The sequence below is a fragment of the Papaver somniferum genome, chromosome 7 (genome assembly GCF_003573695.1).
Source record: "Papaver somniferum cultivar HN1 chromosome 7, ASM357369v1, whole genome shotgun sequence".
NCBI classification, from domain to species: domain Eukaryota; kingdom Viridiplantae; phylum Streptophyta; class Magnoliopsida; order Ranunculales; family Papaveraceae; genus Papaver; species Papaver somniferum.
In genome coordinates, this window is record NC_039364.1 from 170,387,255 (window position 1) to 170,411,339 (window position 24,085).

Consider the following 24,085-nt stretch of genomic DNA (forward strand, 5'->3'; position numbering starts at 1 on the left):
CAATTTTATCTGTACGCACTAAAATCAACCAAAACAACGGCTACATAACATTTTATAGATGCATAACTTGTTATGTTGTTGAGAAAATGGTTGCATAATTCGTTATGCGCATGTTTTTTCTGTTGGATTCAGGCATATACAACGTTTTAGTGGCTGTATAAACCAAAATAATAGATACATGAACAAAAATATGGTTTCATAACGTGTTATGCATCTTTTGTGGTATATGCATATTGTGTTATGCATCTTTTTTGGAGGCTGCATAATGAATATGTAGTTAGTTTTCGAAATTTTCCCCAAAATGACGATGACCTCCGATTTTTTCATGAAAAACAAAAATTTGATATTGTTGTTTGTACTCGTTGTGTAGCTCTCTTTAAAAGATTTCCAACGATACAAAATTTGTAAAATTCCAAGGAGCGGTTTTTTAGATATGTTATATCCAAGTTGCGTTGTCAATTATACCCCTGAAAAATTAGGATGCATAACCCGTTATGTAGTCATTATTCAAAATTTCATATAATTATGGGTGTCACAGAAACTATAATCTTGGGTCTGACAACGAGAATATTATTTTTTTGGGGTCTGCGCCTAATTTCCTCTTTCCTACAATTGATGTTTTGGACCGCTTATGGTCTGAATTAGACTTTGCTTCCTTCTACAAAGTTGTAGATATTCTTAAGACTTAGCTAATGGACTATAGAACCAATCTAATTGAATTAGTAACTCTTAGATATGCTAAAGATAGATAATAAAAGATATATAACCATAAATGGGCTTAGAATCATTAGATAGACTTGTATGATTCTTGCATGAGCCATTTTGGCTAGATTCTTAGAGTTCTTGTGTGATTAACAGTTAGTCTTTAACAATGATCGATTCAAAGGATGAACCAGTGGATCGTGGATCTCGAGGTAGGCGTGGCCTGTCATCAAAACAGGTGGGAATTTACATTAACTCTTTTGTGATTATTGTTGTTTTCTTTTACAAAAGTTTATGTTTAACAAATTCATGCATTGTCTGATTTTGTATTCCATGCATTGTTTTATTTTAAACTATGAAAGTACTGTTGTTTCTTTTAATCTTTCCATTTCTTGGAAAGGAATTATAATGCTTTGTTTGTCTTTATGAATGTTTGGAAAATAAGAATTTCCATTTGAATGCTTGGGAAATAAGAATTCCCATCTGTGGTATATAGCACTACACTAAAACAACCAACTAGCGACAGATATACGTGTTGCAATGAATTACATTAATTTAGGAAATGTATACACTAATTTGTGTAACGTTTATATACGTTGCAAAACAATTTACAGGTAAAATAAATAAATTCCGACATTCCAGCAGATTTTTGCACCTGAATGTATTCTGCACCTTCATATATAATTGTAGATCAACTAGAAGACCCAATTTTTCATATGATTCCGGCAGATTTTTGCACCTGCATATACCATTTTAAATGAACTAGAAGACCATATTTATCATTTGGAAAGAATCTCAATAAACATATTATTGACATATAACCACATACATATGATTGATCATCAATACCGATTACATTCAACATGTAATAAAAGAACTGTCATCAACCTATACAGTTAACTGGTATGATCCAATGATTAAATACCAACATAATTTCTGAATTTGAAACTATGAAACATTAGTTCATAAAAACCTAACCTTCTTCTGCTTATTAAAAAAAAAAGAAAAAACCCTAACCTTCTGTTGTTTACATGTATAATGAGAAGTAATTTCGATTCCAGCGCTACCAATAGTGGAAGAACATTATCGATCCTGCAAAGTATAAGACAGAATTATAAATTGATACATAAGCCTCAAAGTTTATTGAGAAAATCAAAATATTGTCACTTTAATGCAATTTATGGTTCATAGCATATGGAATCAAAGAAAACTCAACAATACTTCGAACAAAAAACTTACTTGGAACATTGTTTTTCTAGTGGTAAAGTCCAACTTGGGGTCTGAAAAGAGGAAGAGGTTAAGGTTAAGTGGACAACTCTGACTTTGTATTTGCATCAGAAGTCTTTCCTTGGTTAGACACCTGAAATGGTTCAATTTTTTTCATCAGACAAAAGATTCAATAGGGAAAAGGAAGTAAAAATATAAACTTTCATACTGTATCATTCCGTTAAAGAAGAAATAAACCTAATAGGAACATTAAACTTCCATTTCTCTTAAACAACATGTTATGTTCTCACTTAATCAAACATGAAATGAAAGGATAAATTCTCAAACCTCACGATTTGAGCCCTCTAGTTATGAGAAACTAGCCAAAATTGGTAGACATCAACACTCAGATACATTCATTAAGCTTACCCCAATTAGGGTCTGTTCTTACACATTTAAAGAAGAAGAAATATTGGTCAAGACAAGGACCAATCTGTGTTAGACACGTGTAGTAATCCTACTGAAGGATGATAAGCATACTAACTACCCCATGCTAATTATTCAGGGATATCCACCATCTTATTTCAAGTAGAGGCACTAAACACAATAACCCTTAGGTACATGACAATACCACCCCCTCTACCAAATCCTTGTCCTCAAGGATTGAAATCAGGAAAATGAGCATGAACATTTGTAGAATCCTCCCAAGTAGCATCTTCAGCTCTCTATTGTATGAGTAATTGTTCCACAGGTCTGCCATGTCTGGTGATGCTTCTAGTGTTAAGGATAGCAACTGGATGAAGAAGAATCTGTCCTGCATCATCCACAACTGGTAACTCAGTGGAAGGAGTGTGTGTCTTGCTGATGCACTTCTTCAGCTGGGAGACATGAAAAACAGGATGTATCCTGGAGCTAAGAGGCAGTTGAAGCTTGCAAGCCACTGCACCTATCTTCTTAATGACCAAGAATGGGCCATAGTATTTGGCAGAGAGCTTCAAAATTTTTCTAAGTGCTATTGAAGATTGTCTGTAGGGTTGGAGTTTGAGGTAGACTGCATCACCTACTTGGAAAGACCTATCAATCCTATTTTCATTGGCATAGTGCACCATCCGTTCTTGAGCCTTGTGTAGTGACTTCTTGAGAATATCCAAAGTAGAATCTCTCTGCTTCAAATAATCTTCAACAGCTTTGACAGATGTGGTGGTTGTTGAGGGAAAAGCAAGATGAGGTGGATCATAGCCATACAAAGGCTTGAAGGGGCACATCTTGATGCTGGTGTGGAAGTTAGTGTTATACCACCATTAAGCTAGTGGAAGCCACCTAAACCAGTGCTTGGGTTTATGACTAGTCATGCATCTCAAATAATTCTCTAAGCAAGCATTAACTTTCTCTGTTTGGCCATCAGATTGAGGATGATAAGCGTGCTAAGGTTGAGGCTGGTGCTGAGAGATTTGAAAATATATTGCCAAAATAAATTGGTAAAGACCTTGTCTCTATCAGAGACAATTGAAGCAGGTAAGCCATGCAACCTGAAAATCTGGTTGATAAATCTTTTGCCACTGTAATGGTTGTGTATGGGTGAATCAGGGCAATGAAATGGGAATATTTAGTCAGTCTGTCAACTACCACCAGGATGACATCTCTTCTCTCACTTGCAGGTAAGTCTTCAATGAAGTCGATGGAGATATGTTGCCATGCTGAGTCAGGAATTGGGAGAGGTTGCAGCAAGACAGCAGGTGATGTATGCTCCCCTTTGTTTCTTTGGCAAATGTCACAAGAGGAGACAAAAAGAAAAACATCTTGTTTCATGTTAGGCCAGAAAAAAAAAAGATTTGGCTCTGACATAAGTAACTTGTATACCAGAGTGGCCCCCCACTGAAGAAGAATGCACAGAATCTAGAATTGCTTGTCTAGTATTTGCTCCATTGCCAATGTACAGTCTGTTCTTGTATCTCAATATGCCTTCACTATAAGTAAAATGTTGCACCGCAGAGGGATTCACTAGAAGCTGAGGAAGAATGAGTTGAACTTTTGGGTCAGCTGCATAGATGGAAATAATGTCCAAAGCCCATAGTGGTGTGGTAGTGGATAGTATGTTGCACTCAGCATGCAGGTGTGGTCTTCTTGACAAGGCATCAACTACCTTGTTTTCTGCACCTCTTTTTTACTTAACTTGATAATCAAAACCAAGTAACTTAATCACCCATTTTTGTTGAAGCACTGTACTGATTTTTTGTTCAAGAATGTACTTAATACTTTGATGGTCAGTTGAGATGATAAAGTGATGGTCTTGTAAGTAATGCCTCCATTTAGTTACAGCTTAAGCAATGGCAGTCATTTATTTCTCATATGTGGATAGAGCACTTGATTTGGGACCCAAAGGTTGGATAAAAAAGTAATTGGTTTGTTGCCTTCTTGTAATAAAACATCACCAATTCCATTATCACAAGCATCAGCCTCAAGAATGAACTCCTTTGTGAAGTCAGGGAGAGCCATCACTGGAGTTGTAGACATTGTTATCTTGAGGTGTTGAAAAGAAAGAGTAGCAGCTGGAGTCCACTGAAATGCATTTTTCTTGAGTAAGTTAGTTAAGGGTCTACTGATAATCCCATAGTGTTGGACAAATTTCCTGTAGTAGCCAGTCAAGCCAAGAAAACCCCTCAACTCCTTGATATTTGAAGGTGTAGGCCATGTGGTCATTGCTGAAACTTTGGCAGGATCAGCTTTGACACCTTCAGAAGAGATGATATGACCCAAATATTCCAATTCTTGTTGGGAAAAACAACATTTGGAGAGATTGGAAAATAGCTGATGAGTCCTCAGAATACTCAAAGTGATTTCCAAATGTTTGATATGATCCTCCAAGCTGGAACTAAAAACCAATATATCATCAAAGAACACAAGTATGAACTTCCTCAAGTGATCTTTAAAGATGTCATTCATGAGAGCTTGAAAAGTGGCTGGTGCATTTGTGAGTCCAAAAGGCATTACTTTAAACTCATAATGCCCCTGGTGTGTTCTAAAAGTTGTCTTGTAAATATCCTTAAAGTAGACCCTGATTTGATGGTACCTAGACCTTAAATCAATTTTTGTATACCAGACAGCACCCTTGAGTTCATCTAGAAGTCCATCTATAAAAGGAGTAAGAAATTTGTCTTTAATAGTGATGCTATTGAGCCTTCTATAGTCTACACAAAACCTCCAAGAATTGTCTTTCTTTTTGACCAATAGGATAGGAGCAGCAAAGGGGCTGTGGCTATGTTGTATGATACCAGATTGCACATGTCTTTGATCAAGTCCTCTACCACAGCCTTTTGAACATAGGGGCATTTATAGGGTCTAAGATTTGGTAGTTCAGAATTAGGTTTAAGAGGGATAGTATGATCTAAACTCCTTTGAGGTGGAAACTTAGTGGGTTCTGAGAAAATATCTTGAAATTGCACTAAAATTGCTGATATCTGAGGTGATACTGGGGTGGGAGATAAAGAGGAGGAAATAGAAAAAAGTTGACCAACAAGACCATGTGAATGCTTAGTGAAAAATGACTTTAGAGCACTACCACTCATCATAGATAAAGAAGATTTTACATGAGACCCAGAGAGTGTAATTTTCTTCCCATTGTGTTTAAAAGAAATGGTAAGTTTAGAGAAATTGAACACAACATCACCTAGATGTTTGAGCCATTCTGCTCTCAGCACCATGTCACAGCCCCCAAGTGGTAAGAGTCTCAGTGGAGCACTAAATTTGTAACCCTGCATAGTCCATCTCAACTTAGAACAAACACCAGAACTAATGGTTTTGTCTCCATTGGCCACAGTGACCAACATGTGTGTTGTGGGTTCAACTGAGCATTGTAGTTTCTTGTCCAGATCACTATCAAGGAAACTGTGAGTGCTGCCAGTGTCGTTGAGAACTGAGATGGAGTGCTTGTTGAGAAGGCCTGGAATCCTGATAGTTTCCCTATTAACTTGTCCAATGAGAGCATTTAGTGAAATCTCCATATCAAACTCTACTGGAGAAACAATATCTTCAGAAGGATGTTCTTCAAAAATTTCCTCATGGTCTAGTTGTGGTGCAGTATCAACCATGAAAAGCTATTGTGTGGTACAAATGTGGTCTAGCCTAAAAACTGCATCACAATTATAACAAAGACCTTGTTCTCTCCTCTTTCTGACTTGCTCAGGAGTAAGTCTAGTGATAGGTGGAAAAGAGGAATTGTTTGGTTTAGATGGTGGTGGGATTGAAGATTGTTTAATTGAGGAGGGAGTACTGGTGGACTGTTTTGGAGCTTGTGGAGAATTGAGAGTCTTAGATGAAGAATAACTGTTATAGTAAGGCTTGAGTGTAGGCTTATAAAGTTTTTGTTGGGCCAAAACAGTTTGTTCCTACATCTTTGCTAGGGAGAAAGCTCTCATCAGGGTAGTTGGGTGGAACATCAGCACAGAATGTTGAATGTCTTCCTTGAGAGCACCAATAAAACTTTTGATAAAAAAGCTCTCTCAGGGTGTATGCTGAGTAAAAGAGCTTTAGCAGATTCAAATTCCTCAAAAAAAATCATCAACAGTAGTTTTATGCAGCAATTTATTGAAATTACCAACTATATTCTCATTAGCAGGATTTTCAAATCGGATGCTAGCATGTTCAGTGAGTTCAAACCAAGTCATAACAGTACGAAAAGATTAAAAGTTATAGAGCCATTTTTCAGCCTTACCCTCGAAGTGCATAGACGCCATTTTGATTTTCTATGTCTCATCCCTGATGTCGTGAAGTTAAAAATAATGATTACACTTCTGAATCCAGCCCCGTGGGTTTTCACCATTAAAGCGCGGAAAATCAAGCTTAGGCATACGAGGTGAAGGATGAACATCTCGATGTCCATAGTGTACGCCAAACGTACATCGATCATCCTCATTGGGATGTCTCTGGTGAGAAGACTGCTCGATTTGGATCGTCTTGATTTTTGTAAGCTGGGAAAAAAAATTCTGCAAAAACCTCCATCTGTGCTTTCAAATCTTCTTTAGTTATCATTGCTTCCTTGATTGAACGTAAATCAGATTGAATCGTAACGATCTGTCGTTGCTGAGTATCATACTTATCTTGTAATTCCTTGCAGGTTAGATTTCCACTTCCTCCCATGGTGAATCAGGAAAGAAACGGCTCTAGATACCAATTGTTATGTTCTCACTTAATCAAACATGAATGAAAGGATAAATTCTCAAACCTCACGATTTGATCCCTCTAGTTATGAGAAACTAGCCAAAATTGGTAGACATCAACACTCAGATACATTCATTAAGCTTACCCTAATTAGGGTCTGTTCTTACACATTTAAAGAAGAAGAAATATTGGTCAAGACAAGGACCAATCTGTGTTAGACACGTGTAGTAATCCTACTGAAGGATGATAAGAATAGTAACTACCCCATGCTAATTTTTCAGGGCTATCCACCAGCTTATTTCAAGTAGAGGCACTCAACACAATAACCCTTAGGTACATGACACAACAATATGGGGGCAACACGGGAGAAGTTCCAGCTTTAGCTTATGATGGAACGAAACTTTCTTCTTGTTCGCTGCTATGAAATATCCCGATGTAAGGGTAGTCTTTTCTCTGACGAGTTACGCAGAATCCAGGATACTTGGGACATTCAACCTGCAAAACCCCATAAGAATGAGCAAGGTAAGAAAAAAAATCATGTATGATTAAAAAAGAATAGATAGACTATACATTGAGACAGAATCTTTAGTTAACAAATGATGTATCAAGCTTTGGTCTCATATTCAATGCAAATTTAGTTAGCAAATGGCCAGAAGTTATGGTCAAGGACAATACCTTGAGACAAATTCTTTTGCTTCAAGAGAGTTCACAATAATATCTTCACAACTGTAAAGCAAATGTGACCATTATATATAGCTAAGAAGCTCATATAAAGCACGAAATGAGGTGCGCATTTTTGCAAGCAATTGAAATTATAGAAGAAAGAAAGAGAGAATAATAACAATACGAAGAACTCAAATCAAGATCTTTCTCATTCTCTTTTTTATATCAAGGAAGCGCGGACACTCACAAAATGGTAGCGCATCCAACGCACGCTTCCTTATCGGATACATCATTAACTTCACATGCATATCTCACACTAAAATTTAGTATAAATGTTAAGACAAAGATATCTGAATTTGAATGTTGGTATATGTTAAGACAAAGATACCTGATTAGTTGTCAGTACCGGCTCCCCCTCAAGGCGCTTGAGACGATACTTATATATTGTATATCCAGAAACACCTTTTCAGCCCAATACACAACAATCTGGAAATTACAAACACTAAATTCATTTCTAATGCATAACTTATGACCCCAGCCAACTGAATATACAACATAAGTAGATAGGTACTTGAATGTTAAGCCTGAAGATACTCACATGGTATAAACCATAATATGTGTACCTTTCCACAGTAGCTGCTAGGACACTTCAGTCCACGAACAAAATCACCATTGTCCAAGGCAAGGCAAAGCTGAATAAGCTTATCAGATGCATTCTTAGATATGTCCAAAATGTTAAGAAGACATGTAGCTCTTGATTAAGTTTGCTTTCTCCTTTACAAAAACATAGACCAAAAGAATATGTGGGGTTTTGAGTAAGGGAAGGAGTTGTAACCTACCAGGAAATTTTGATGTATCAACTGACTGAACGGTAGGTGGAGGAGTTGCAGGCGCTGGAGCTGCAACTGTTTGCGATGGCTGAGCAGGACTTGGAGCTTGCATTGAAGCACCCATTGCAGGTCGTTGAGAAAATCCTGCAGTGTTATTCCCTCCTGGCATAAAAGGCCTTTGCGCAGGTATAGGTGCAGGGCCCTGAGACACTGTATGGCCTGAAGTGGAACCCATTTGAGAAGGACCACCACCAAGAGGACCAAATGAAGGTTGCAGTGTTTGATACGGTGTGTTAGCAACTCTGAAAAGATGACGAATAAAGGGAGAAGGGCCAAGTCAAAATCCAATTACACTAAAGAACATACATGCAACATAGAAATTTAATAACAAGAATGATAATAGAACATGTAATTGTATATAAGCATGTACACTGACAGGATATAGCTGAGCACCCAAAGTTGTCTGATGATACTTCTGCACTCTTTCAGAGGAGGAGGATTTGAAGGGGTAAAAGAGTGCACAGTGGGATGAGCAACAGCTGCAGGAGGACAGTTTGTCTGGAAAGAAACAAAAAAGGATTACAATTGAGATAATGAGAAAAACAACAGGACCATTATCAATAAGGGCTTAGGAGGCATAATTTTTGTAAAAAGAAACAAAATCAATGACTTCCTGATCTACAAAAACTAGGAACAAAGAACCAAAATCTATACCAGTCTGAACCATGTGCTGAAAGACACCAACAACAACACCCAACGCTTCCCCACCAGGTGCTACCATCATTGTTCGGGTCTGAAAATTAACAAATGTAGTACATCTGAGAAACTAATCCGTCTTAGAAATTTTGTATAAAACATAGTCGAGTACAATAGTTAAGATATAATAAACGGCAACATGTATACAGTGCATTATAAGACAGCAACAAAACATCCATTTTTAAACTTTTGGGTGAACTTCAGTAATGGATTAATTAGTTAATCAGACCATGTGTATTAGTTGGCACCTTTGCGGACAAAGTGCTCGACAGTTAGCCTGGCCTAGTAATCTAATCCACAACATCCGTCATAAATGGCCAAAAATACAAAATTTCAAAAGATAGGACTTGTGGAATTTGGTCAATATTGGGTTCAGGAGATATCCATAATTAAAAACAAAACTAGAAGTTAGTACTTCAGTAGATTATTTATAAAAAATGATAGTTGAATATGGGCATGTACCGTATCCATAGGCAAGCAGAGGATGGTTGCAGTAATGCCAGAATCACAAAAATCTATACAACTTCCTCATTCCCAGTCCATTCATTTTTGAAAATAACCAAAATCACAAAAATCTATACAACTTCAACATCAAAAGAAAATAACTAAAAATCTATGTATCAAACTGAAACCAAAACACACCCCAAAGGAAAACCCCTAACTTCAAACACCAAAACGACTTCAATAAACACATCAAACTGAAATCAAAATACACCCCTTACTCTAAAATTAACGTAATACAAAAGAAAATCACCAAAACCTACACATTAAACTGAAACCAAAATACACCCCAACTTCACAAAATTAGGTCAAATAATAGATCAAAAGATAATCAACAAAATCAAAATCAAACAATAGTGGCAGTAGACAATGATTTATACCTGATGATAATCAACAAAGCAATCAACTATCTGATGTATCGAAATTCGATTTAAGGAACAAAATTGATTTTCAAGGTTTAGGATTTTTTGAGATTTTAGATCTGGTTTTATGGGTTATGATTTGGTTTTCTAGATTTTCAACTAAACAAATCTCTGGGTTTTGATTACGAGTTGGGGTTTTGATTTTCCAAATAAAATGATTAGAAACGAGGTGTCTGAAAAAAAAAAAACCAGAGTACCAGACTATCAAAATGATTTTCTAAATAAAAGAAAGAGAGGACGGATCGGCTCACACGTTTAATATCACGTTATCTCACTCGATAATCTCATCCGTTGGATTTTAAAGCGTAAACGGTCAGGATATTTTCGATTTGCACATTTTCGTTCCGGGTTTTGATGGGTTGCCCCGTGACTTTCTCTTATTCCCTCTCCGAGAAATCCTCTTCTCCTCCAACCTTCTATTTCACAGACACACATACATCAAAGCTATCAATGGGTACCATGTGTTGTAAAAAACGGGTTTTTGTTTTAAAACCGAATAAGCATGCACTATGATTTGATCCCTAGACCTATTGCCCACCAATTGTTTTTTATGTGAATAGTTTAAACATTAGTCCCACATAGATTAAAATCTAAAGAATTTTAAACTTAAATACCACAGAATTGGCTAAAGGGCATGGCCCTTTGGGTCAACACACTTTTGTGTGAGGGTTCAGGGTTCAACACATTTTTGTGTGAAGGAGAAGACCTAGACTAGGGCAAGGTTGCCTTTCCCGTACGCGCAGTGCTTCGCACCAAAGCACGCACGCCGTCGTCCGTCCGGTCGGGTGTGGGTGTGGGTGTGGGTTCACAAACCTATCTTTTTGCTGAAATTTTCAAACGTGTATCTCACTCAGATTTTTGGTCAAAACAAAAATCTTCTCCTGTTGGCATGCGTGAGAAAACACTGACAAAAGCTAATCTGACAAAGCTGTTTGTTTCCTGCTTAAAGTAATTCTGACAAAGTTGTTTTCTTGCCTAAAGTAAAAGTTGTTTTCTGGAAAAGTTGCTTTCTGACAAAGCTGATTTCTGCAAAAGCAACACTCTGATCTATGTCTGGCAAAAACAACTCTCTGATTTGGTCTTGCACTGTTTTTAAACAAATATTACCAGTATTTCTGTCATACGCATGGTTTCTTGCATGGATTTTTCCTCTTGTTTTGTAACCTCACAAAACACTATATAAGAGAGTAGTTTTCATCTCATTAAATGTAACAGAGGAGAAGTAGCTTCTCTACTATTGTTTTATTTTCTCTGTAACTATTTCAACTTCTTCATAAATCTCTGCCAAGTTCTTAGAGTACCTTCTTTGTATGCTACATTGAGGGGTACTATCAGTAGTTGTATCCTGGAGGCGCCAACTGCTATAGCATCTCAGAGGAGTAGCAGGCGATATTTCCTTTAGGTCAGCGTATCTCATACGTGCCTCTACTAGTTCCTGCTACCATTATCTGTGCATCTCCAACAACATCCATCAAGCGTCGGTTTGAGCTAAGTATTTTCTTCTCAATTATTACGATTGTTGTTACATTTTCTCCAACACCATGTCCGCTTGTATCTCTTGGTGATGATTTATTAAGCTCTCCTTATCATTTATAGAAAGCTCTGGTTAATTTTATGTTGCAGGTTGTTATTGGAAAATCAGGACATGTACTTCTCGCTAATTTCCAACTATTTGGTACTGGAGATAATCCGGTATCACTGAAATTCGGCAGTTCAGGCCAAATTCTAGAATCAAGAACACCAATAATATGCAACTCCAAATCAAATCCACTCTCCTAAAACCATTGAAACTCTTAAAATCACTTCTATCTCATCCATTTCATACAGCAACAATTCACTTCTTCTTCCCTAACATCTCGTCCAAAATCTCTGTTCAAATTCAAAAACCACTTGTACCCAAGATGCTTAACAGGTGTAACATCTGGAAAAAACTCCTAATCCTCTCCTGAATCAAACAACATATTAATATTATTCCCAAAAAATCATAATCTTCTATTCAGTTTGCTTTTTGCTGATTAAAAAAAATTGCTTTTTGCTGCGATAATTTTCTGGATGGATATAAAACTATTGTTGATTGATTATACTTTTTTATCTCTGAAGATTATATGATTTTTAAGGAAGTTTGAAAGAGAAGGTCGGAGAAGAAGAGGATTTCTCAGAGAGAATAAAACGAATATTAAAGAGAAAGTTCACGGGGCAACCCATCAAAACCCGGAACGAAAATGTGCAATTCGAAAATATCTTGACCATTTACGCTTTAAAATCCAACGGATAAGATTATCGAGTGAGATAACGTGATATTACACGTGTGAATGGATTCGTCCTCAAAGAAAAATACGAAAACTAAAAAAAACAAAGATTATTTTAAAAGCCCATGAAAATTCATTATATTACAGAAATGCTATGCGTTACAACGTTTTAATAAGTACAAATACGTTGCTCCAATAATTTCATTTAATAAATGTATGGTATTTATTTTGCGCAACGTATAAAAAAGGGCGCAACGAATATCGTTGCATCATGGTGCAACGTTTATATCCGTTGCACACCCCCGAAATTGAAATGTTGCAAAATCCATGATATGGTGTAGTGTAGGATATTGCTCCTTCTTTTATACCTACTTACTTTCAGCTTTTATGCAATGGCTAGGGCAATACACCGCAATATTACTAATGGGTGTGGTTAGCATAAATATTATACATTGTTTGACGAAGGAGTTAGTTCCATATACATGATTGTTTATTTCTGTGAATTGGTTTTTTTTTTAATGTTTAGGAAAAAACATGTATTGTTTTCCAGATCATTCCAGTGATTACTTGAAAGTTAAATGTTATTTCCACTGGGCACCCCTTTTAGGGATGATGTGCTCACTCATTCCCACTTTCAGTTTCAAAGACAGATCAGAGATGCTCGGCGGAAGATTCGAGGAGTTGAGTCCGTTAGTTGGTTAACTTAGGCTATGTTTATTATGTTGTTTATTCTATTTGTAAACCAAATGACTATTGTATATGTATCATTTGAGAGGAAATCTTGTATATATGTATATTTCAGAGTGGGGCTAGTTTTTGAGTTAAGTTTTGTAGAAGATTTCTTAATTGAATGCTTAAGTATATGATTTAGATCCTTAGTGCCTCTTTATTTAGATAATCTCTTGGATTAGTCATCTGCTAGCTTTGGGGGCGCTACATACACAATCAAACTTATAAATTTTTAGGGGAAAATTCTATGGCAAACTTGAGCACCAGACGTTCTTTTGCATGCACGAATACCATTCATTGGAGAAGAAGATTAATCATTATTAGATTAACAATTGAGAGCCCAACCAATAGGATTAAACTCGAATTGCATGGGAGGCTAAATCTTATTTACCAATTGCACAATTCCCACTAAATGTGAGAAAATTATAGCGAAGGCCAAACCAAAATAAATCATATTCGAGAAGTCAACGCGGTAAATTTGCAACAAACCTGGTGCGTAACACAGGTTTGATACTTGTTTATATTATCATCTAAGAGGTTTTTTATCGCCCACGTTATAGAAACATGATTACTGCACTAGTAATGGATCTCAAAAAACCACTTGATCAAGAGAGGTGATTGGTGGAACTCAAACTCAAGAGAACCAGTATGGATAAGATATCATTGGGTTAAACAACCCGATAACTTATGTGAACAGTGTTATATAGTGGATCATGATGATGTTATTTGTGAGGGGGTAGTTGAGATATTATGTGACGGACCGTAAAATTACGCTTTTGGCGCGTTGCCCCGCATGCCGTAACTTCCCTGATGCGCCAAGATGAAGCTACGATCCGGGCCTTAAACCTGGGAAAATGCACGTTCATTTTCCCTTGCAAGCATGCTCGTGGAGCATGATGCATCTAACTTAGATTCCACACCGTTCCAACTTACCCTTGATCCGCGAAGGGTTTATTAAGAAAACAAAAACTTTCCTAAAACGACAAAAATGGCCATTTGAGGCCCTAAACGATGGAATTTGGTTAAATTCTGGTGACCATGTGGATCCACATGTCTTGATCTTTGGGTCGTTTCCCATCAAAATGGACTCTTCTTGAGCTAAATTACGACACTCGGGTTTTTAGCCTCCAGATAGGCTATGGCTTGCTCTTTGTAGCTTGATAGGAAGTATGAGCATCCACTTGCTGGCATGCAACTAAGCCTTATCAAATATGGCCACAATCATCTCTTGCGTCAAGATACCGAGCTTAGATGATATGAGGGGCCAGAATGTCGCAATCATCTCCCAATTAGATGATATGAGCGACAGAGTGCTAGACCGGCAATGTTGCAACTCATTGCGGCTGCCTACGTGCCCTTCCCTACTCTAAAGGGATCAAGCACAGACCGTAGTTCATCCCCGAAGGGACGGAAACTTAACCCAACTCGTTTGCGAGGTCGTGGCCAAGCAATAAAGGTAATGGCCTAGGCCGTATAGGCCGTTCCGTCAAAATGCATCCAAGTGATGCATGTTTGGTCCGCAATATGGCATAAGGATGCCTAAGCATCAAATTCCCTCTTCGCGAGGCTACGCAACTATAAATGAGCCTTAGGCATCATTTATACTCTTCCGGCTAAGCTATGAAGCTTACTTGTTGCATAGTCCGCATATGCACCATCAACCAATTACCCCTCCCTATATATGTTAATTTGACATTTTTAGAACTCAAATTGGGGGAGCAAAAATCATTCATCAACTCCCCAGGCCATGATGGCTGCACCTTACCATTCTGGCTAACTGCGATGTACGGCCGTAATGGATGTACATTCAGTTCTGGCTCACATGCCAGTTTCAATGTCCGGCCATGACGGTTGAACATTTACTAAGCCATGTCCCATGAAGGGCCGTGATGGTTGTACTTCCGTCTTTGGCCCATAGGCCACTCCAATGTCCAGCCGTGATGGTTGTACATCTCTAAGGCTATCTCACTTGGTGCATGGTCCGTATATGCACCTTCAACCAAGTACCCCTCCCTATATATGTTAACTTAACATTTTTACAACTTTGATTAGGGGAGGAAAAATCATTCATCAACTCCCCATTTTTACTATTCATGGCCGTTTCCATGTACTCGGCCATGTTGGTTGTCCGCTGCCAACCCGATGTCCAGCCATGTTGGCTGTCCGCTGCCAACCCGACGTGCAGCCATGTTGGCTGTCCGCTGCCAACCCGATGTGCAGCCATGTTGGCTGAACATTGTCAACGCATTGGCCAAGGGCCAATCTTCTTTTTCCAACGCAACAGAAGCTTTGGATGAAGCTTCATCACAAGCAAATGGCGCATCTTTTAGCATGCGCCATGCTAAAAACACGGGGTGTTACATATTAAGTGAAAGAGCTATGACAATGGAGGAATATGAGCAACACTTGCTTAAAAAACGCAAAGCTGATATGAGACAATCTGATGAAAATGATGAAGAGCAAATCCAAGATTGTATACATGTTGAAAAGAGCCGGGATGAAATGACAGACGTTGAAGATAACAGAAACACTAAAAGAACTAGAAACCAACCCATGCTTACAATAGAAATCTTCCTTCTATTGAAGGTCCTATTCTGGGTGCTCATGGAAGGGACTCAACTGACAGTGGAAAGACTGGTACTATGAATACTCAGTCTAACTTCATGGATGGAGTAAAAATGATTAATAAGGAGGCCTCAAATACTGGAACACAGCTAACCAACCTCCACAATCAAGAGAACCATGCAACTAAGGTAACTACTTATTATTTAATATCTATTCTTTCTTGTTCATCAAGTTTAAGATTCTATTTTTCCATCATGAAAATAATCTCTTGGAATTACAATGGGTATGCAACTAAGGATACTAGAAATTATATGGGTGATCTCAATAAGATGTTACACCCTGATATCATATTTCTTCAGGAAGCCAAAATAAATTCTGATAAAATTCTTCGATTTATCAGACCTCTAGGTTTCCCAAATCATTTTTATGTACGACCATCAGCTGGTAGGGATAGAGATATATGTCTTTTATGGAAAGATGGCTTTGAGTTGGATGTTATTCATCATGACAAGAATATGATTCATTTTTTTATCCGTAGTGATCCTGTTAAACCTCATTGGCTTCTTTCTTGTGTTTTTTGTTCTCCATATCCATAAGAAAGGAATACTCAATGGGAATTCATACAAAATGTTTGTGAACAATTCAATATTAATGGTCCACGGGTTCTCATATGAGATCTTAATATAACTCTGCATGTTGATGAAAGAATTTTTTATAGGGTAGCACTTCCTATAATTCTAAATTTATCCAAATAATTGAAGATATTGGCCTTAGTGATTTAGGTTACACTGGTAATCCATATACTTGGACCAGTAATAGGCATGGTACTGGAAAGATCAGATCTATACTTGATAGAGTTTAGTCAATGTTGACTGGTTGTTATCATTTTCAGATGTTAATCTTAGACACTTACCTTTTCTAGGGTCAGACCATTGTCCTATTTTTCTTGATCTGTCGCCTAATGATGTTTTATAGCTCTAGAAATTGGAAAAAATTTCAATGCTAGTTACGTGAAAACTTATGCAAAGAGCAGATTGATAATGCTTGGTCTAAGCATATCCAAGGTTTAGCTGGATTTGTGTTAGATATAAAGCTCAGTGAAACTAGATACACTCTATCAAGATGGAACAAGGATACTTATGGGAATAGACAAAGCAACATCAGGTCCTTTCAGCAAGAAATGTCGACTCTACAATAACCAAATGCAATGACAGACAACACACAAAAGGTGGAAAATATTGAAAAACTGATAGAAGAGTGACATAGAAGAGAAGAAGAGTTTTACAGACAAAAATCCAGAGAAACAATGTTCAAAGAAGTGGATCAGAATACAAAGCATTTCCATTTACAAGCTAATAAAAGGAAATCTAGGAACATTATTGAATCATTAAAGGACACAAGTGGCAACTAGTGCAGTGGAAAAGAAAATTTTGAGAAATTACGGACCTCACATTTCAGTGAAATAATGTCTACAACTAATCCTTCATCCAACAACAAGTTGTTTGATTTACTGCAACCTTGCATCTCTGATAAGTACAATGCAGCTTTGACAAAGATTCCCGATGAAGCAGAGATTTCAGCAACTCTCAAGATGATGCAGCCGTGAAAATCACCTGGACCAGATGACTTTCCTCCTGGTTTCTTTCAAATTCAATGGCCTACAGTCAATGATGATGTTATCAAGATGGCGCGGAGCTTCTTCGCAAGTGGGAGAATGCTGAGAAAGATGAATAAAACCAACTTATGCCTAATTCCAAAATATAATCTTCCTCAATCACCTGGAGATTATAGGCCGATTGCTTTGTGTAATACTACTTATAAGTTGATTACAAAGATCCTTGCAACTCGATTAAAGCTTCACCTAGAAAAGTTCATCTCTCCAATGCAGGCGGCTTATGTACCTGGAAGGCAAATCAGCGATAATATTACTCTTGCTCAGGAAATAATACATTGCATGAAGAGGAAAAAGTCTAAAAAAGGATATATGGCTCTAAAACTGGGTTTTAACAATAGATGGTGTCATCTTGTCGATGAATGCATTAGCACCTCAGAGATTCAAATTTCGTTGAATGGGTTACCATGTCAATCTTTCAAACCCACTCGTGGAATTCGACAAGGAGATCCAATTTCACCGTATCACTTTCTTCTCACAGTGGATGTTTTCACAAGATCACCTGCACAAGCAGAACAACAAGGTAAGATTAAAGGCATCAAGATAGCAAGGAAAGCTCCTCAAGTTTCTCACTTGTTTTTTGCGGATAATTGTTTGATTTTTGTCAAAGAAGATATTCATAATGTGAACAATCTTCTAACAGTGATTAATTCCTTCAATGATATTTATGGCCAGCAGATCAATTTCCAAAAGTCAACTGTGTATTTGTCAAGGAATGTCCATCCTAGACATAGCATAATTCTACTAAGAAGTTTAAAGATGAAGAAGATGAGTTTGGATGAAACATACTTAGGTATTCAACTTTTTCTAAATAGGAAGAAGACTTGTTCCTTCTCTTCTCTTGTTGGAAAGATGAAACATAGACTAACAAAGTAGAAAGGAAAATTTGTGAATCAGGTAGGTCGTTCTATTCTGGTTAAGCATGTACTCAATGTTATTCAATCACATAGTATTAGTATATCTAAGATCCCAGATGCAATGATCAAAGATATTCAATCACATAGTATTAGTATATTTAAGATCCCAGATACAACGATCAAAGAGATGGATAAGGTGCAACATAATTTTTGGTGGAACAAACATGAGAAAAAAGGATTTTATTCAATTGGATGGCCAAGAGTATGCAACAAGAAAGCTGAGGGTGGTATGGGTTTTCGCGATAACAAATGCTTCAATCAAACACTTCTTGCAAAAGCAGCATGGAGACTGTGCCATTCTACAAAACAGTTACGGGGTTCAGCTCTTAGGGAGAGGTATTTTCCGACTACATCAGCCTTAAATGCGAAGATAAAAAAATAACTCAACGTGGGCATGACAGAGTATACAAGGGATAATGGCTTTTGTACAAAAATACAGTTTTTGGATTATAGGAAACGGGAAGAACATCCAAATATGGCAGGATAATTGGATTACTGGAATGCAATCCCCACCAAACACCAGCAGGTAACTTAAATGAAGCACACATTTATGTGACAGTCTCGGATCTGATTGATGAGCAAACAAAGTCATGGAGAGTGAATCTGGTAAGACACCTTTTTGAGCAGGGAAATGCTTCAAAAATTACGAGCAGCATCAAGGGAAGATAGATTGGTCTGGACATTAACAAGAAATGGGGATTTTAGGTGAAATCAGCTTACACTAAGCTGGTGAAAATAAAAAACAATTACACTAATGATACAGCTATCTCTATAGTACATTTCTGAAAGAAATTTTTGAAGCTCAATACTCTCCCGCGTATCAAACACTTCATCTGGAAGTGTATGAATGATATGGTCCACTCTAATGAACGAACGGCCAGAGTCTTAGGCTATTCAGGGGAGTTATGTCCTATGGTAAACAAGAAATCGAGACTACTAAACATATCTTGTGTGCCTATACCTTTTCTACAGCAGTTTGGTTTTCTGTTCCAGTGGCAAGAAGATGTATGCAAGATACTAATGTATCATTGCAGGACTGGATTAAAAGCTGGTTTGATAACGATATGTGCCAGTTTGATGAAGATTGGATTGTCAAGATGGCTAACACTGTCTGGGAAATTTGGAAGGCGAGATGCAAGTGCACCTTTGAGAACATAAAACCAAATCCTGTAGTGGTTATTAAACTGGTTCAAGATTTAAACTCCTCAACTAGTAGTTCAATGATTACTTCTAGTCACACAACCCTAAGCAATGTCAGGGTTCCAATGATTCATGCTAGATAGCTACCCTCTTATCTCCCTTTTTATCTATCTGTTGTGATGCGTCTTTTAAAAAGTATAATAGTTATACTCAAACTGGATATAAACTAATCATGGGTAATTTTGCAGGAACTTTCATACAGGACAGATGCAGGGATGCGTATGGACATCTGAGTGCAAAGGAGGCTGAGTGTGAGGGTCTACTACAAGCTTTAATTTGGCATAGGAATTAGGAATGCAATCCATTTGTTTTGAGCTTGATGCAAGGATAATGGTAGACGCAGTTAATAAATATTACAAGATTGCAGCTTGGGAAAACTAAGCATTAATCTTAGATATCATTGCTAGATTTAAAAAACAACCCTTGTGGACATGTAAGTTCATCAAGAGAGAATGTAATAAGCCTGCACATAAATTAGCAAGGCATGCTAGAGTTTTTAAAGTTTCGAAATGTTAGATTAATCATCCTCCAAGCTTTATTGCTAATGCAATAAACGTTGTTAGAGGTTTGCTTGATTAATAATAATTCTTATTTGCATCAGAAGAAGAAGAAAGAGAGAAAAAAAAAGGTTGTTTTATCACCTACTACTTATTGGCGACGAATGCATAATACAAACAACTCCGGTTGGTGTGTTCAGGGTTCCAAGAGGTTTAAAAATGAACAACACTGATACCAGAGGAAGTGTGGGCGAATGAAATCGAACTCGTTAGTACACATGCAAAGCTCCCATATAAATGAATAGGAAACTGGAAATTAGGTCAGGTGTTTATTAGGTTGATGAGATTACAATGAGATTTCATCAAGCAAGGTTCATGCTGATACAGATGCACTTATTATGTTGTGATTTTGTGATGACTAACGATAATTTATGGGTTGATTTTCTTTGAATCCCAGCATTTCCCTCCATCGTCATTATTTTTAATAGTGAATGCCAGCCTCTCATTGCTCTTCAAATTCAAGTAATCCACCTGTTCAGTACAAACACTGAGTTATCAAAGAACAAGGTCATGCGATAGAACGAGAACAAGAACATGAACAAGAATGCCTTCAAGATATAGAAGTCAATAATCTTCAGAAAAGAAAAGCTTCTCTTTGATGTAATGGTAATGTAATGTCTACAACAGTGAAACTAGAATATGTATTAATAATATCAAAAGCAACTACAGAGCTATAAAAAATAACTGAAACAAATCGCTGTATAAGGTATATGGATACTATAGCAAATCTAAGAAATCAAATAGGTCTCATCGATTAGATTTCAGAATCCAATAAGAATGACAGGCTCTCATCGCAACCCTTGATCATTAACATACACATACTAGGTAGCAGGCAGAAACCCCGACAGAGAGGGATGTATAAAACCGAAAAGATTGAGAACCCCTTCGGAATTGAACTCTACCATTAGTAGATTAATGGAACGCTTGAAAGATGTGTCCTACGAAACACTAGCTCTATTTTTCAAGTGGAGGCTAGCTAAAGACAACTCTATCAATTAAGAAAGATCTGAAGCATCATACCTGGTCTGGGTCCACAATCAAAAGACAAAAGGCCACAACCGGGCCAGCAGATGGATCTAAAGAAAGCTCCTGGTTTGGTTCTTCAAGTATACAGGGAAGACCAGGGATAGGCCCCAAGTACTGCTGTCTTGATCTCGGAGAACTAGCAAACCATGCTTTCTCTCTTTGCTGCAAGGTGCGTTTTGACAACATGAGAGCGCAGTAAAAAAAAAAATCAGGTGCACAAAAAGAAACATTAAGAAGCCAAAAATAAACACAAGGGTCAAGTTCTGAATACATGATATTAAAAGAACAATTTGATATGTATAATGCAGTTTGCAAGATTTTCAACGGCTTCACAGAGGCATTCCAAAACTTACACATCTGCCAGTTCAAGCAGTTGGAGAAAATTATAACATCTGCACACTTCTATGAAAATGTTCGGATCCTAAGCTCTATCTTTATGAAATTCAAAATATCAAGCACATTTTTATTTGAAGACTAAATATGTTAGCAGGATATAAATTGCTACATATCGTTATACAATTGCAGTTTTAGAACATTTTTTTCACATGCTGCACTTAATAGTCAGATTCTTCACTTCACAGCAGACATTGCACGGTCTCTAACAAATGCATGATAAGCATGAAACAAATGAAGTTCCATCCACTTGTTTATAATACCCATGAGAGGGCTTTATGTAGCTTACTATTAAAACCTCGGGCATGAGATTTTGAAACAGGACTAATGTCCAATTAAGGGTTCGTTTTGTTGAGAAGTGATATCCAAGAAAATGAAGTGGTGTTTGAAAATAAGTGTTTTGGTTCTTATGTTTAAGAAGAAGCAATCACATAAATACAGCGTAACAAAACTTGAAGTGTCAACTAATCATACAAAACACATATAGACAGAAAGGTTGAATTTACAGCATCTACTAGACCTCAAGAAATATTCATATCCCCAGCTTCCACACTGGACAATGGAAACTATATTAGATTAAAAAAGTATCGAACTAGAAGTAGCCAAGTTTGCAAGGAGATAGACTCATACTTGGGTTTATTAGTAAAAGTTGGTGTACTCACCTTTACAGGAAAAACAATTAGATTAAAATATAAGAAATTCTTACCAGAAGCTTCATTTGGTCACGGCTAGACCCATCGATTACATCAATTGATCCACTTATCCTATACTGCTCCCAGGAATCAGTGAAGTACCAACAAATCTAAACCAAACACACATCTAAAACATTAGGGCACAATCATTAAAATGCTTCAGAAACTGATTGCATGACACTATACTAGGAACAATTCAGACAACCCGAATATTTTATTTATTAAAAAATTACAATTCAAGTACTACCTTAGGAGGACACAATTAGGCAATTACCTCTCCAAATGGAAAACGCTTAATTTCCTCAACCTAAACACACACAAAACAACATCCTAGTTGTAGTTATAATCACCACAATTTAGTATAATTTACACAGGTTTTCTCAATAAGGAAAAAGCAGAGGACCTTACAACTTCTGCAATCTGTGTTGATTAGTATCTTATTTGAATCCTCCTCGAATCCTCTGATAAACCCCAAAAACCATATACATCATAGTGGAGAAAAAAAAAATCAGAAGCAGTGACTAAATCAAAAAATTACCTGAAAACAACAGTACGATTTGAAGGTCTTCCATTTAACCCAATTGTTGCCTGAAAAAAAAGTGGGAAATCAGAAATACTATACAATTCAGAGCTGGAAGAAAAACAAGGTTCCTTTAAAATAAAACAAGAAATATATCAGAAAATATGATGAGAGACGAAAGACCAGCTGAAAGTAGGTAGAATGTTTGAGGCTTCCATTGGATTCCAGTGAGTTTAGAAGGAGCTGCTTCCATGGTGCCAACGGGACAGCCATTCTTTTCCGTTTCTTTTCAAACACTCTCTCTCTCTCTCGGACAATGGAGTGAAAGGGCCAAAGGGGTGCCTTAACATTTCGGTTCAGTTATTTCGCTGACTCGTGTTCTGAATCTAACGAATTTGGCGTTTGAGTTTATCTAGTGATTTCAGTCAGGCAGGCAAAGAGTCGGATCTAACAAAAACCCAAAAGCAAACAGGTGCCGTTACGATGTAGTCGGGCCACATACTTCAACTATGTGGCCTATCTTTATATGATGACACGTTTTATAAAGTAGATTTTTTTTCTCCAAAACAATTTTATTACCTAATTTTTTTCTTAATTTCTAATTTTTTTCTCAAATAAATAAAGCAATTACGGGGATTTAGAGAGAGCAGGTTTTTAATTTGAGTACGTGTCAAAATATTAAGAGTTTGTATGTGGCCTGACCACATCTTAATCGGAGTGAAAACAAACATTTTGGCATTTGGCTCGCATGAGTCGGGAATCGGCTAAGATTCAAATTGTCAGTAAGATGAAAAACATTCGGTAATACTATAAAGTTTTTTTCAGTCTCTTATAATACTCATAAAAACTCGCGAGATTGTCTAAAATTGTAGAGTTACATTATCTCTTTATCCTAAGATTGTGACATGTGTCTTTTTATCTTTTTTTACCTTTTTACTTTCTTTAGTTATTTTAATTTTTTTCAAAAAAGTTAAACTATTTTTATTTACTTGCGTAACGGGAATTGGTTATGCATCCACAATGATGCCAAGAATGTTATAGCACTATATTTGGTTATGCCAAAAATGTTATGCATCCACATTATATTGGTTATGCAGAAAATATTGTTATTCTAGAGGCTATCCCGTTAGAAAATTAAACTATTTTTTTAGCCCATATGATAGCCTCTAGAATAACGGGATTTTTTTTTTTCTGGATTTCTTCCTAAACCAGAGTTTACAGCCTTTAGAGGAACCGGTCAAATCATTCATGAAAAGACTAATACCAATTTGTTTAGTATTCTTGTCATAAGATGTGAAAACGGGAGGGTACTTAATATACTACCGACT

At 37.0% G+C, this 24,085-nt stretch overlaps 2 protein-coding genes and 1 long non-coding RNA gene across 17 annotated transcripts; all 3 read right to left on the reverse strand.

Moving 5' to 3' along the window:
- Nucleotides 1–2,633: 2,633 nt before the first annotated feature.
- On the reverse strand, nucleotides 2,634–3,173 carry LOC113295536. The gene has a single exon (XM_026543865.1). The coding sequence runs from the start codon at nucleotides 3,171–3,173 to the stop codon at nucleotides 2,634–2,636; it is 540 nt and encodes a 179-aa protein (XP_026399650.1).
- Nucleotides 3,174–7,174: 4,001 nt separating this feature from the next.
- LOC113299048 lies at nucleotides 7,175–10,436 on the reverse strand. 13 transcript variants are annotated; one of them, XR_003334566.1, is made up of 8 exons: nucleotides 10,196–10,436; nucleotides 9,273–9,351; nucleotides 8,995–9,116; nucleotides 8,352–8,860; nucleotides 8,117–8,214; nucleotides 7,976–8,044; nucleotides 7,741–7,791; nucleotides 7,175–7,560 (listed from the first exon to the last, which is right to left on the reverse strand). It is a non-coding gene; the product is annotated as an uncharacterized LOC113299048 (long non-coding RNA). The 13 variants fall into 13 exon arrangements; XR_003334563.1 differs by having other exon boundaries at nucleotides 8,327–8,860; XR_003334570.1 differs by lacking the exon at nucleotides 7,976–8,044 and having other exon boundaries at nucleotides 8,117–8,420; nucleotides 8,568–8,860.
- A 9,748-nt stretch (nucleotides 10,437–20,184) lies between these two features.
- LOC113299050 (pyridoxine/pyridoxamine 5'-phosphate oxidase 2-like) lies at nucleotides 20,185–23,102 on the reverse strand. Of its 3 annotated transcripts, none has more exons than XM_026547974.1 (7): nucleotides 22,941–23,102; nucleotides 22,776–22,825; nucleotides 22,641–22,650; nucleotides 22,512–22,544; nucleotides 22,252–22,347; nucleotides 21,147–21,314; nucleotides 20,185–20,597 (listed from the first exon to the last, which is right to left on the reverse strand). In XM_026547974.1, exons 1-7 carry the CDS (start codon nucleotides 23,028–23,030, stop codon nucleotides 20,496–20,498), a joined length of 549 nt encoding a protein of 182 aa, XP_026403759.1. In that variant the 5' UTR covers nucleotides 23,031–23,102; the 3' UTR covers nucleotides 20,185–20,495. The 3 variants fall into 3 exon arrangements, with proteins under 3 accessions (XP_026403759.1, XP_026403757.1, XP_026403758.1); XM_026547972.1 differs by having other exon boundaries at nucleotides 22,641–22,698; XM_026547973.1 differs by lacking the exon at nucleotides 22,512–22,544 and having other exon boundaries at nucleotides 22,641–22,698.
- Between the last annotated feature and the right edge of the window lie 983 nt (nucleotides 23,103–24,085).